General features: G+C 35.3%; 1 protein-coding gene and 1 non-coding gene across 3 annotated transcripts in view; one reads left to right on the top strand and one right to left on the bottom strand.

Moving 5' to 3' along the window:
• Cep290 (Centrosomal protein 290kDa) overlaps window positions 1–16,006 on the top strand; it is an 84,085-nt gene that overhangs the window by 17,109 nt on the left and 50,970 nt on the right. For both annotated transcript variants that reach the window (XM_069849645.1, XM_069849644.1), the window contains exons 12-17: window positions 288–429; window positions 4,480–4,810; window positions 6,711–6,876; window positions 9,587–9,791; window positions 12,731–13,180; window positions 14,699–14,839. In XM_069849645.1, coding sequence (XP_069705746.1) covers window positions 288–429; window positions 4,480–4,810; window positions 6,711–6,876; window positions 9,587–9,791; window positions 12,731–13,180; window positions 14,699–14,839 — 1,435 coding nt within the window. The remainder of the gene's footprint in view (window positions 1–287; window positions 430–4,479; window positions 4,811–6,710; window positions 6,877–9,586; window positions 9,792–12,730; window positions 13,181–14,698; window positions 14,840–16,006) is intronic.
• On the bottom strand, window positions 9,179–9,251 carry TRNAN-AUU (transfer RNA asparagine (anticodon AUU)). The gene has a single exon. It is a non-coding gene; the product is annotated as a tRNA-Asn (tRNA).

The following is a 16,006-nucleotide window of genomic DNA, read 5'->3' as shown; positions in this document are numbered from 1 at the left end:
ACACCACTTTTGCTCTGAACGGCTCAATTATTTGTTGTGGAATATGGTAACATGCCAATATTTCTAATACTTTGTTACAGTTTACTTTATCAAAAGCCTTTTCGAAGTCAGTGAATGCAATATGTGTTTCTATATTAAATTCACGATGTTTTTCTATCAAAGCTGAGTCATGTATTTCATAGAAAAATTACATTATTTCCAGAGACACAACACAGAAAGGGGATAATAGCAAGTGTCTTCACAGGCACAATCTTGAAGTATTAAAATGTTAATGTTATGCATGGCAGGGAGAAGCTAGGCTTGCCTACTGACAGTCCTGTTCGAGTGGATGGGATCCTTGCTCAGAGAAAGAAGGAACAGCTGCTGATGAAAGTGCTGCAGCAGCAAGCTGAGCGGCTTGAAGAAGAGAAATTGCAACTGAAACTTGAGGTGAGCAAAATTTTTGTGTGACTAGTTGTACAGATCCAGAAACAAAATTTGGGCCACCTGAATTTTCCAAGTTCCAGTTATAACACAGTGCACATGCTCAGTGCTTACTTGGAAAATTTAGGTGGCCCAAATTTTGTTTTTGGGTCTGTACTATCATTAACAAAAGTAATAATCAGGGCCGTTTTTCAGTAGAATGCACTGGGACAACTTTCCTGAACTATTCTGCATAATTTCTCTACCTTGAATGGCATCAGTCCCATAACTGTCACAAACAGCACATTACAGGGCTATTATTTAATTACAAACTTTTTATTTTAGATCACAAATGGATACAAAATACGATTTTTCTTTTCCTTATTCATTTTCGACAGTTGATTGTTATCTCCATAACACACCATATCAAAGTATAATTGGGTTCTAAGGTACTGATACTCATAGCAATAATTTATGTATTTTTATGATAAGATATAAAAGTTATATTTAAATGTTCACGTTACAAACTTTTAGAGCCAGTAAGAAGTCATAAGTACAGTATATACATTTTATCTTCCCCTGCTCGCGTCCACTCTACATCTACAAGTGGGGGAAGATAAAATGTATATACTATAGCAATTGGAGAATAGCAATCCATGTTCAGAAATATTTCAGTTGTGAATTATAAGCAGATTAGTTGTCACTAAAATACCAGATATTCAGGCAAATCTTCTTGTATGCATGCATATTTATATGTCAATTGTACAGTGAAATTTGTTTGTTGTGTAATGTTTGGCCCTTGGCAGTGAAGCCATTAGCGCTCTTGTTCTCCAGTATTTTTCTATTATGGATCCAGCAGGTAGGACATTACAGGTTTGAAGATGGTCTTCAACCATTTCTTCTTCTTGATCACATAAAGGGCAGTTTGGGTTATTGTAAATTCCTATTTTGTTTAAGTGCACAGTGGAATTTACCAACAGAATCAAGATGTATAACAGAAAAATAATACATTTTTCAAAATCTACAAGACTGTACTGGAGACATTCCAGCAACAGATATCACTCGTTTGTCAATGTAGTGTTACGAATTTTGGAAGTAATATTAAATATTACCGATCTTCTGGTGAAGGTTCTCTATACCATACATTCAAATTACGTGCATCTGAGAGCATTTGCTGGTATTTTAGTGACAATTATTTTGGGTTTTAACTCGCAATTGAGATGTTTCTTGTTTCTGTATCTGGGTATCATATTCTCTCAGTCTCGTTTTCTCCTGCCTCCCCTCCTCCCTCCCCCCAACAATAGTAGAGCCCAACCCCAGGCCATAAGCATGAAACGGTGGAACCAAAAAAGTGTACTACTATGGCCGTCAAATTACCCATAGTGCATATCTTTTTCCGGTGTGTTTATCAACTATTTTGTTCATATTATTACGATTACAAATTGTTTCGTGTTGTTATGAATATTTCAAAAGTGTAGTCAAGTTCAGCAGGTTTTATTTTTTTTTATATATAAATAAGCTAATATTTTGTCCAGCTCAACTATAGAATATGTCTGTTGGATATGTCTTCCTATGCTTTAACATATGAAGGACTGCCAACATTATTCTTGATAAAAGAAAGAATGTAGAAATTAAATGTTCAGTCCAAGTCATAACCGTAACACTTTTAATAAATATACAGTGAAATGTACATTGATATAATAATCTGCTAATCTGTTACCTCCACATCCATTCTAAACCGTTTACGTATGACCGAAACCGATAGGAGCAATTGAATATTTGGCGATTGGCGGTATTTTGCGGTGAATTATGGGTCATAAAAGGTGTAGTTTGACGTCATATCCATCACATCGTTTTCAATCATATTTATTATTATGATGTACCGAAGTACATATGATATTTCTGTGCAGAAATTCTGCATCATCATATGATGAAAGACGAGTGGAACTGAGAAAAATTCTCTCTGGCACTGGGATTTGAGCCCGGGTTTTCAGCTCTACATGCTGATGCTCTATCCACTAAGCCACACCGGGTTCCCATCCTGATGTCAGATTGAATCTTCTCAGTTTAAGTTCCACCTCTTGGGTTCCCTCTAGTGGCCTACTCTCATGCACTGCGTCATAGATGTATGACAGTGGCACAATGTCCACACATGTGCAGAAGTGCACTCATTATGAGTGACTAAGTGACCGGGATCCAATGGAATAAGCACCATCTTAAATTACTAGGGGTGCTATGCATAGTCATTTTGCTAGCCTGCGCTACGAGTGTGCTAAACTAGCCCCGGCTTTTGAGTGATTACTTGTACAGGATTCATATCATATCGCTAACACTGGTTTATGAATACGAAAAATGTTAGTTCGCTGATCATTCACAGGAAGCCCGCTCTAAGAATGTCTATGAATATGGCCCTAAGTGATTATTTTTCGCATATCATATATTATTACGATGTACTGAAGTACATATGATATTTCTGTGCAGAAATTCTGCATCATCATAGGAACCCGGTGTGGCTTAGTGGATAGAGTGTCAGCACATAGAGCTGAAAACCCGGGTTCAAATCCCGGTGCCGGAGAGAATTTTTCTCCATTCCACTCATCTTTCATCATTTCAAGCATATTTGCCTGGATTACTCCCTCCTTTCTTTTTATCCTCTCAGGTAGAGCCCTTAACTTCTCGTTATTTGCCCCAACTCTACAGGTGGGCTTATAGATGTTACTAGTGCTGAGAATTGTAGACCACTTAGCTCGTCAGAGACTATTTAGAGTGCATCTCAGACATGAGTCCACATTATGCTCGTAATGAATGATAATTATGGGGAATTGTTGGGATGTCACAGGAGAACTGGACTACCTGGACAAAACCCCTGTGTTGCCTGGACCACTGGCTTCCCAACACAAGGTAAAATTCAGGGTAGAACGAGTATTGAGCCCTCTAGCTTATCAGCTCAAGTCGCTAACACTGAGCCACTGTGGTGATCTTATTCTCAATTGCTTCTTATGACACTTTCTGCTAGACCAATATTCGTAACACAGCCACTGAAACATTCTTTCTATAGTGGTCATTATATTCAGTGAAGTCAGTTTGATATTTTACGAATCTTATTACATTTTCTCCAGAAATAAAGGATCAGATTGTATTTATATTATTGTTATGCATACAAAAATTGAGAAATATTTTTTTAAATTTTATAATAACGGAAGTGCGCACAATGTGCAGGATTTTAGCTTTCGCTATTGCAGAACTTGGTCAGTGAAACTAATCGGTTTTTACACTCCATCACATGGTATCTTCCACATAGTTCGTTACGCAGTAAACACATGCACTCTTCGTTCGGTTCGTGAAAGCTGGTGTTGTGGCATATTTTGAAGTGGAAGCCATGGGTCGCAAATCTGGTCACCAGATGTCTCTGTAGGTAGTTGGCCCCCTTCCAGTCTTCTCTGGCCATGGCATCTGTGACGTAGAACTCCTCCCATATTTCTGCTTTCTTACGTTGGTGTTCGAGGACGGTGTTCTCGTATGCTGATGTTGATGGCAGTAGGAATTGCAGCCGTAGGTCTTCTAGTAACATAGGTTCTCTGGTTAGTTCATTGACGATTCTGGATGGTGCAAATCTGGACAGGCCGAGTACCCGTTTCAGATATGTCGCTTTTACTTTCTCGAGGTCCTTCAGATTACCTTTAGTGAGGTATTGCCAGACAATATCGAGGCCATATGTGATGATAGGCACTATTTTAGCCGTGAAGATTTTCATCGCCGTTTCCAACGAGATACTGGTGAAGTGCTGAATGTCGTGCATGGAGATTATTGCCCCTGCCACTCTGTCTTTGATGTGGCCTGTGTATGTCGATCCATTTTGTTGCAGGGTTATCCCCAGGTATTTAAAAGTCTTTACGTTGGTCAGTGGCTCACCCTCCAGGTATAGCACGTCTGCTGCCACTTGTTTTCCCCCTCTTTTTTAAATTTTATTTGCATTAGTTCTGCATTGATAATATCCTTGAATAATACTGCAATTTATTTTCTTGTAAGACTTTCTTTCCGTCGAAAACAAATCTAATTGTACAATTTATATTACAGAACCATAAACTGAGTCAGAAACTTAGTAGACTGAATCAGCAAGTCGAGGCCTTGGGGCAGCAACCTGATGTTAGCACAGAAGACGATGTTGATACTGTGAGCAAAATCAGTCAGAGCATTGTGCCATCATCTCTTGGCAAACAGAGCTTGAGTTTAGAAGTAATAGAGGAAATGCACACAGATGAGGAGATGAGACTCTTGGAAGGAGAGAAGCTGCGACTCCATCAAGATGTTGTCAAGTTGGAGGACAGACTTCAAGAGATGACCTCGGAGAATGAGGCCCTGAGGAAGGGCATGCACGAGATCCTGGACAGCATTCACAAGCAAGATGGTATATTAATAGAAACAAATTAAACATTTTTATTCATCTATTGTTGCGAGATATTGTACTTCTGTACAGCATAGAATATTATCTCTTTAATTATTAGCATTTCATTGTGATGATATGTCATTTTTATCAAATTTTCTAGTATCAGTTGGTAACTTGTACCTAGATTCATTTTATTTCAGTTGTCATTTTTACATGTTAGGCACTTCATTATGCAAACAACTAAGTGTTAGTTTTCTGTGCTGAAAGTCTAACTTCAAATCTAAAAGAATTCAACAGGAAATGTGTAATGGACAAGGCTGTGTTGAGGTTGATTTTCTCAGGATATCCCCTCTATCATATCATCCCCTGCAAGGCAGAGTATCATAAGCACCATTTTGCTAACTTTATAGGAGACATGGTTACGATACTTATCCAAAGTGATTGTGAATATGACAATCAAATTTCAAACCTATATTATCAGAGAGAAAAAATGTTTGGGGTCAAGGAACTTTTACAGTCGAAGCGTAATGTTGGGCAATTTATCCTAAACACCGTAACTAATTTTCAGTAAAACTGGCGCTTATGATATTCTGCCTTGCAGGGGATGATATCATAATTTCACTGTTTCTCCATAATGCATTGTTATTCTTATTACCAGTGAGGTGACCGTGGGAAACTACAACATTGTATATTTGGACACGAACTCTATCAGATCATCTTAATAGCTAACATTTTCTGTGAAAAGTAATTATGGAAATCCCAGGATTTGGCACAATACCTGAATTGGTAGCTGAAAATTTTTGTGGACCATACCAGTCCTTCTGGAACTATAACCTGTATGGATGATGATGATGATGATGATGATGATGATGATGATGATGACGATGATGACGATGACGACGACGACGACGACGATGACGACGACGACAATGACGACGACAGTGATCTAAATTTGTACAAAATACCTGAGATCATGTTATATTTAAAATTCCATTCTGATATTGTTAAAGATAGTAGAACCCCAATTTCAGGTGACCTTAATTTAACGTTTTTCTGCATTTAACATTACATTTTCAGAGTCCCAATAATTATACATATGCTTAATGTATTTTATATTCGATTAAATGTTATTCTCTTTGCTGTCAAGTCCGTATTTTACATTAAAACGTGTTCTTAAATTATTTTTGTAAATCTCTACTAATACAAAATGCAGTTTGATTGAATATATAAAATACAAGTTTTTTGAAGAGTCAGTGACTTAATGCTGCAGCCTCACTACCACGTGCTAACGGTATGTGCTATGTGATCCCTCCTTTGTCCTCGTTGCTACATGAAGCTGCATGTCTGTGTAACAATCACAACTACAGCATCAGTCTTTTGTCTTTGTTGTGCTCGCTGAGGTGTGTAGTATTGGCGCTATTACAGTAATGAGACGGAATTGTTTTTACCAGTACATATTACAAGAAAACAATGGCCATGAAAAGGAAAACGCTTTGTCTTTTGAAAAAAATTAATTTAATTCTTCCCTTTAATGTTGTCCAAAGTTTTTTGTGCAATATTCATAATTTACATATTGCAGCTTTTTTGTAAATAAATTGAATTTTTGCAAAAGTATTGAACATCTTTTAAACAAAAAATGTAATTCCTTTTTAGTGTCAACCCCCATTTAAGGTTAATTATTCTGTGTCCCCAGAAAAATGTTAAATAAGGGTCTGTTGTATTGGGAAGAGAAAGATAATATTGGTAACTGCCTTGTTAAATTCCGAACATCAAATACATACCTTTAAGTCTTAGACCATACGCATGTTACTGTAAATTGTGTTTCTTGGACCATTTCATATAACTGATATCTGTACTACATAGTCGGTACATTATTTCAGTTTAGTTTTGCATGATTAAAGGTAACACTTATTGCTTTCAGAAACTAGTACAGTGCAAGTGGAATCCAAGACATTAGAAAGGCTGTTGGAAGCCTTAGATTCAAGACATCTCAGTGGCTGGTATCACCCTGCAATGAGACTTCAGGCTCAGCTGAACTCTTTAGAAGGGAGTAATGCTGTGTTGCGTGAGCAGCTACGATCCACACGGTATTCATTCACATATTCTGGATTTGTAAACACTATGCAGTCTTTCTGGTTATGCACTCGACAAATAAAATCACACTTTCGTAAAAAATGATTCTGATACTCATTTAGTCAGTATGTCTGCCATTTCCCATCTCTCGGTTATTTTTAATTTAAACAAATTGGACATTCGTATCCTTCCCAGTTTTGTACAATCTGCAAAATTTCATGGATTTTTAAAGCATATATTAGTATATTATGATACTACAAAAAGGTTCATGATGCTAAAAGCATTTGATTTCCAAAATCAGTGATCCTAGAATATCATTTATCAAGGTGAATGTCAGACACTATTTTTCAGTCAACTAAGCTGAAATCAACTGAAAGAGCCATTTATTTAATTGTCAAATATTTGGCTTTAAGTTAAATATTAACCAGCAACAATAATAACAGTTCTAGATTTATTGGTTATCTTTTTGTAAATGAATTAATGATTGGTTTGATTTTATTCAAGGAATTTTGAGATTGCATTTCAGAAAAGCAGAATGATTAATGATATACCTGATTTTTTAGCTGTCAATAGTAATATACCAAAAATTTCCAGTATCCCTTTCAGTTCCCAAGCAATGTCTCATATAAAATGACTTTATCCAAACGTTCCAAGTACAACAAAATATACACAATCTCGAGAAATTTAGTACAGAGATGCATTCAAAAGGTGATTTAATAATATTATTATTTAATATTTGTAGCCTTATTGAAATGCTACTATGATGTGCTACTGTTTTCATTATATTACCAACATCTGTAGAGTATTAAGCAAGGTTTAAGCTAGAAAATAAATAATTGTCGCAAAAATGCACAAATGAAAAATTATATTTGTTGTTGTTTTCTACTACCAGGCATTTGACAGTAAAGTCATTTGACCTCTTGCACTCCAATATTTTTCAAAGATATTATCATGGTCAGCCACTGAGGCACAGATTTTGAGGTGTTCTGAGTCCATTTCTTGGTTTGAGTTACACAATGGGCAGTTAGGGGACTGATATATTCCAATTCTATGCAGGTGTTTGGCCAAACAATCATGGCCTGTTGCCAATCTAAATGCAGCTACAGACGATTTTCGTGGTAAATCGGGAATTAACTGTGGAATATGACGCGGAGAGTTTCATTTTTTCCCTTGAGATTGTGTTATCAAATTTTGTTTGTTGAAGTCTAAGTATGTACATTTGATAAATCTTTTCACAGAGTAATACATAGATTTAGTAAGAGATCTGTAAGTAGCAGTGCTGCCCTTCTTTGCTAAAGCATCTGCATGCACGTTTCACAGGATTCCACAATGGGATAGTATCCATTGGAATACAATTCTTTTATTATATTTGTGCAAATTGAGAAAAGTTTGTGCAATATTCTAATTAACTGTACAGAAAGATAAAATTAATAAGGTTTGCAGAAACAGAAAGTTATATAATTTGTTTCTTGGAGTTTTATTACTTTCAATCCATTTTACTACACTCTAGATATACTTATGTAACTAAATCATTAGATGTAGGTATGTTTAGAATCAATAATGCCGAATTTACGTCATATAGGCACTCTAAACATTGAAATTCTTTACGAATAGCAGATCTATTGTTAGCAGAGTGCTAACTCTTTTTACTAAAAGACTTTTTCTAATTACAGTTTTAACAAGATTCATGCAACTAATTCTAACTCACAATTTACAATATGTGATGGAATTGTATAAATTGATTAGAAGAAATTGTTTACTTAACTTGTTAACTTACCTGAATTGTATCAACTCTTTGAAATCCATTCCTGGACATCTATTGCTCATTACTTTCTTGAACATTGTCCATGCTATCAGCATTTCATTTAATTCAGATTCTCTAAAACTAATTATCATACAGATCTCTGATATCATGTTCTTTATTACCATCTTCGTTTCTGAAGTCCAATCGGTTGTCACATTTTTGTACGTTTACATTGAAAGTTTGTTGCATTTTTATAAGTTGAGTAACAAAATGCGACAAATGCGAATGTAGCTTAAACCCTGCTATTAAGCATATTATCAAACAAAAAAAATAAATTCAACTGCTTTCAGTATAGTGCTTATATACTGAGATGTCTCTTACGTAATATTTCACTGTTTAATTTATTTATTTTTCGACGCTAAATGACCTGGTAGTTAATACAACATCGTTAAATAACCAGCTTAAAAAATTAACTTCAAAATTATTTATTTATTGTTGTTCAAGTAACAAGAAAAATATTGAAGTGATATAAGCATAATATTTTGTTTTGAATAATTTCGAGGGAAAAATTGTTCCAGGGCCGGGCATCGAACCCGGGACCTTTGGTTAAATGTACCAATGCTCTACCAACTGAGCTACCCGGGAACTCTACCAGACACCGATCCAGTTTTTCCTCTATATCCACAGACCTCAAAGTGGGCTGACAACAGTCAAGCAACCAACATCGAGTGCACACTAAATCTGTGTGACTTAAATTGTGGTTTTCTGTTAATGAACAGTGACGTGTATTATGCAAATCAAGCTTTCAGGTATAACTCCCTGTAAAGTTGATTCCCGGCCCCGGAACAATTTTTCCCTCGAAATTATTCAAATCAACTTTACAGGGAGTTATACCTGAAAGCTTGATTTACATTTTGTTTTGTCCCATTATTAAGAAACTGACAGAATTCTAATGCTTGATTATGTGATTACATTTTTAGATTGGAAGAGAGTCAGACTTCACAGCAACTACAGAAAGCACTTATAAAAATCGAGCAGCTCGAACACACACTGGCAACACTGCAGGAAGGGCAAGTGGGCACAAAGGGTGTTATGTACCAAGAGATGGAATTGCCACCAGACTTGCCTCTTTCCAGTGCAGAGATTATTGCCAAACTTAACATGCAAATGTTACATGTCCTAGATGTAAGTTTAATGAATATTGCGGATAGTTCACTAGCACTCTTATCATGGTATAAGAACTATTTTGTTTTATTGTACATCACGAATGATCTGGATATTAACTCTGTAAAGGATACAATAATAAATTTTCTTCATTCTGATCAGTTATGATAATGTAGCCTATTCATGATATAGATTGACCAGATGTCAACAAAGATGACATTCACTGCCATGGAGTAATAGTTAGCATGTCTGACCATGAAACAAACGGGTCTGGGTTCAAATCCTGGTTGGGAGAAGTTCCTTGTTGAGGGTTTTCCCAGGGTTTTCCCTCAACACATTAAGAGCAAATGCTGGGTAACTTTCAGTGCTCGACCCTGGATTCATTTCACTGGCATTATCACCTTCATTTCACTGACCCTAGATAACCATCATAGTTGATAAAGCATTGTAAAATAAACCATATATATATCATTGACAAGTAAACCATAGGTCTCATCACTCTACCCTATCATCAAAATAATACGTAGCACAGATTGGAATTAGTCCATAGTTAACAAGTTGATCTCTTGTGAAACACATTAACTGAACGAAGATTAGTGGACTGTCAGTACAAACCCACAAAGATGTCACTAGATAGTTGTGGAAATATGTTTTCGTCTGCTCAGTCCAATTCGGTTTAGTCATTTACACAGTTTTCAATTTTATGCTGATACTCAGTTCTTACTCAATGCATCTAATCAGTACGTTATCTTATATTTCTGAATTTACTTCCTGTATTACATTTTTTTTAATTAAGAAGCATCAGATATTATTTTACGCTTTAAAATTGCAATAAGACTTTAATGAGTAGAAATTATTAATGTATATGTATTTCGGTTGAATTATGAAAATTGGCATGTACTCACTTACGAAAAATATTTTTTTTCTTTTTTTGCTTGACCATACTATAATACGCTCATTACATGTGACGTAACTATATCTTAATGACATACATTAAAGTACTGCTAATCATTATGTTATTGCAACTATCGATTTTAAACTAAGCATATTCGATATTGATTAATATTTTACATGCAACATCCCACAAGCCTTGAGAGCACCAATCCAAAATGGCAGGTGCGAGTTTTGAAAGTGACATTGATGGAATCACTCAAATAAACATTAACCGAACTTCAAACATTCCACTGGGAAATAAATTTAACAAACTGCACAATCAACGACATGTACTTAAAATGAAATAAATTCTGTTCATGTTAATTTTAATATTCTAATAAATTGAGTTCATTTCCTGTGTTTTAATGTGTATTGCTTTGAAGTTAAAATCTCCATATCAGGCTCTACAAAAAAAAAAAAAAAAAAAAAAAAAAAAAATCAATAAATACGGCATATGTGCCTGTTATCTGTTGCACTATTCAGTAACACACTGAAAAGACACTCACACTCGTGCCATCTGTTGCAATAGTCAAGAACATGCTAAAAATACACGCATGCTCACCATATCATTTTCACTAAAGTAACTCTCTCTCTCTCTCTCTCTCTTACTGGCTTTTAACGAACCCGTAGGTTCATTGCCGCCCTCACATAAGCCCGCCATTGGTCCCTATCCTGAGCAAGATTAATCCAGTCTCTACCATCATATCCTACCTCCCTCAAATCCATTTTAATATTATCTTCCCATCTACGTCTCGGCCTCCCCAAAGGTATTTTTCACTCCGGCCTCCCAGCTAACACTCTATATGCATTTCTGGATTCGCCCATACATGCTACATGTCCTGCTCATCTCAAACGTCTGGATTTTATGTTCCTAATTATGTCAGGTGAAGTATATAATGCGTGCAGCTCTGTGTTGTGTAACTTTCTCCATTCTCCTGTAACTTCATCCCTCTTAGGCCCAAATATTTTCCTAAGAACCTTATTCTCAAACACCCTTAATCTCTGTTCCCCTCTCAAAGTGAGAGCCCAAGTTTCACAACCATACAGAACAACCGGTAATATAACTGTTTTATAAATTCTAACTTTCAGATTTTTTGACAGACGACTAGATGATGAAAGCTTCTCAACCGAATAATAACAGGCATTTCCCATATTTATTCTGCGTTTAATTTCCTCCCGAGTGTAATTTATATTTGTTACTGTTGCTCCAAGATATTTGAATTTTTCCACCTCTTCGAAGGATAAATCTCCAATTTTTATAGTTCCATTTTGTACAATATTCTGGTCATGAGACATAATCATATACTTAGTCTTTTCGGGATTTACTTCCAACCCTATCGCTTTACTTGCTTCAACTAGAATTTCCACGTTTTCCCTAATCGTTTGTGGATTTTCTCCTAACATATTTGTAAAAACTCAAAACTTAGACATTTAATTATGGTCGATCAAAACAGTCGTATGCATCTTGCCTATAATGGTAATTAAGATGTTCATATGAAAATTATAAAACTCAATGATGCTCGTTTCATAAACATAATCACATCTTAATTACTACCATTTTAGGCTCGTTGCATAATATTTATAAACTGTAGTGTCCAGTTAATGAACTCACTTTTTCCAACTATTTCCAGAAATGGCAAATGATATGTCTGAATTTCGAAAGTTCTTAAAGATTGAGACCTCCGAGTTGCTTTCCATGTAAAATGGGGCGAATATTTTACCACGTCTTGACCAATAAAGAACCACTGAATATAAATAAGGATTTTGTGTAATAATTGTCTGATGTTCTTCAAATTCTGCATAAAAAGAAACTAGTTCTGCATTGAACTTCTCCAATTCTCTCCTCAAATTTCCATATGGAAACACACTCAAAGGTCTCTTCTATACATTAATAATTTGTATATTTATCTATAACTATTTGTCCTTTTATTTAAAATTAAATTATTTGTCTTTATTTGTACAAGATTTGACATAGAAATATATATATTTATTAGTGATAAAAATAACTGAATATCTTGGTTTACCAGGAATATCACAAAGAAGAAGAACAGAATAAAATCTTAGGAAAGAAGGTGGAAGAATTTAACAACAATTACAACATTCTCCGTCACCAAATGGGCCTTTTGTATAAGCAATACAATACAGAAAGGAACGAATGGAAGAAATCACAAGCAGATTTTGAAACAGAGAAAGAAAAATTGAAAGAAAATGTGGAGAGTTTACAAGCAATGGTTAAAGAGTATGAAGAACATTGGGAGGCATTAAGCAAGGACGAGGCTGAACAGAAGCAACTGCTAGCAGAGAGTGCAAAACGCATGGCACTCAACATGTCCAATATGAAGGTGCTAGGGAGAAAGTGCAAAGCTTTGCAAAATCTGGAAAACTACCTGCGCAAAGAAAATTCCAAGCTCAAGGATGACATGGGATCCATAGAATGTGCTGTGACACAGAGAATTGGGGAGCTGCAGAGACACAAGGTACAGAACAATTCAATATATCAGTACAAGCTATTATCAAAGTAAAATAGTTCTCATACAGGTGCGTCTCCACTATTAAACATTTAACAACATGTTGAATTTAACATGTATATAGACATTTCAAGTCTCAATTGACTTAACATGTTAACTAAGTATGTTGAATTTAACACTTTTAACATGTTGGCGTGTTTTCCAGCAGAAATGGAAAACATGTCAAGTCAATTCATTTGCTCGTGCAGCGTTAGTACAGTTCGGCAAAATTCGTACAGTTTCCATAGCAACAACTTATTTGTCTATGGCAACAACTATAAGTTCCGATTTTGTGACGCGTATCTTGATCATTTTTATACTATCATTGGCCCTTAGTGTTGGCTGTAAGTTGTTCGAAGTAATGGAGTGGACGAAAGAAAATACATTAGAATAAAATTAATGCACTGATGGAAAGGCCTTGTTTGTGGGATGTATCTGCAAAAGAATACATGGGCAAAACTAAGAAGGCCAACTGTTTTAGAGAACTGGAATTATTATTTAATTGTTCTCAAGAATACAATAGAGAGTTTTCGCACTCTCATCGTATGCTAAACATTAATGCTATATTGATGTCAGTAATGGTCGTATTTGGTGATGTATGTTAACGTTCGTAAAACTTCGGAAAGAATAATTATACGATATTACCCACTCCTTTAACATCTATCATGTCGTAGGTCCTATGATAATCAATCGCGCTGTAATTTTTTTTAATTGAGATGAAATGGCTGCTCTTAAATTGCGTATTTTTTTATGTAACAGGAAGTATTTTTGCAGCACTATATTAAAATCGTGTTCTGACATTCTCAGCAAGTTTTTGAATCCAAATCGATACTGTATTCAACTTTAAGCTCGTTTAGAATGTATCCTGCATAGTGTCTTTTACTAAGATATTGCCGCATCCACATTCTCATTTTCTTCCTTTTCAAAGCCTTGTAACAAGCAATAGAGGCAATTACAAAAATCAGATCATCATCTGAGTCCATTGTCCAAGTTTTGAAAATAAACACTATCTATATTAAAATCTCATAGACTGTTTATGGTGGACTACGCAAAGAAAGTCAAGTTTAACATGTTTAACAGTATGGACAAAGTGTTAAATGAAATTAGCATTAACATGTTCAATCAACATGTTGGGATGTTAACGGTAAACAATTTAACATTTAACATGTTGTTGTTGTTAAATGTTTAATAGTGGAGATGAGCCTTAATATATAATGTTAAAATCGGTGACTCTCAGGAGGGGTTATAGATTTTCTTAATTGAGAGTACACTATGAATCAGTTTCAAATTTCTGAGTTAAATGGTAAGACTGTATCAGTACTCCCTTTTTATAAGTCTTACAAGTGTGAAAGCATCTCAGTCCCATGTCCATTCACTGTCAGAAGTAGTTTCTTGTTTAAAAAGAGTGTGGTCGTGCATCTGCTTGTATGTTAGTCTGTACAAGTGTGTGTGCATGTGTGAAAATACATGTCATATTATATATTGCAGGAAATGTCAACATTTAGGATCTCGGCTCTTCAGAGTATGCTGGAAGACTCAGTACCACTTACAACTTTAGAAGCAGCAAATAAACAATTCAGTGAGCTCACATCTAAATACAGAGATCTTTTGCAGAAGGAACAGAGTCTTGTAAGTGAAATTTCCATCAGAAGAAAATTCTAGTCAATATAAACATTTGCTGCTGTTTCCTTAATCTTCAACCCCACTATATTTTCCAAATTAAATAGTTATTTTTAATTGTTGATAAATACAGAGTAAATATTTCTCTCAAAAACTAATTTTTAGCCTCTCAAAATATCTTCATATACATAACTTTACACTTAAAGTTCAACATCAAAGAATTCCATTTGCTAGAGAAGATCTTTTGTTAATATTCTACGATGATGATATTAAAATTAAGTTATACAGGTATATGGAACAGTTTCATATTCTATCTGTTTGAACCTATTATTATTGGTTGAATGGTCAGTAGATTGAACTGTAATGTATATATAGATATGGTCCAACCACAGTCTAGTTTATATAGTCACGAAGCTTGAGTTGATGAGGGTACTAGGAACAATAGATTGTGCCAGTACTGTTTCACATCATATGTGATGAGGCGATAGTAGCAATCCTAGTGGTTAGCAACTATCAATGGATGCATATTCCCTACGTATTGAGCTTTGTGACTGTGTATACTAGACTGTGGTTCAATTAAGACCTTCCTGAATGTTACTATTCGGGGACCGAATTCCTTTTCTGATTGGCAGTACCTGTAATGCCACATTCCCATAGGGTGTGAAACGCTTGTGTCAATTTAACTATCGTGGTTGCTCCACACCAGTTTCTGCTTGCTGTAAATTGTGATCCATTCATATGGAAGGGATGAAGTAGTCAATCGAGACATGGCCATGGACAGGTTAGTTGCTGAAGGATGTGTGGTTATGTTTCAGTTTTAGCAAATGAAATCGTTTGTTTCTTGCAATGAAAAAAAAAAAAAAAAACAGGAGAAGGAGATGGTGGGTTATGCAGTGGATACTATAACACAAAGCTTTGGGAGCTTCCACATTTATTGAAGGAGAGCTTAAAAATCATCCTGAAAATTAAAAAAAAATCGTTAAGAATGACAGTGGTACAGTTTGATGATTTGTTAAAGCGAATTCGACTTCTAATAACAAAATGTGACACATATACTGTATGAAACAAACAATAATTGCCAAAACAAAATTAGACTTTCCTGATCTCTCACTCTTAGAAATTTTCTTCAGTTCCTGACAAAAAGAACTTCTCAAGTTTTTAAATTTCATTATACCT

The sequence above is a fragment of the Periplaneta americana genome, chromosome 16 (assembly GCF_040183065.1).
Source record: "Periplaneta americana isolate PAMFEO1 chromosome 16, P.americana_PAMFEO1_priV1, whole genome shotgun sequence".
Taxonomy (NCBI): Eukaryota; Metazoa; Arthropoda; class Insecta; order Blattodea; family Blattidae; genus Periplaneta; species Periplaneta americana.
This window is presented reverse-complemented; position numbering and strand designations above follow the sequence as displayed.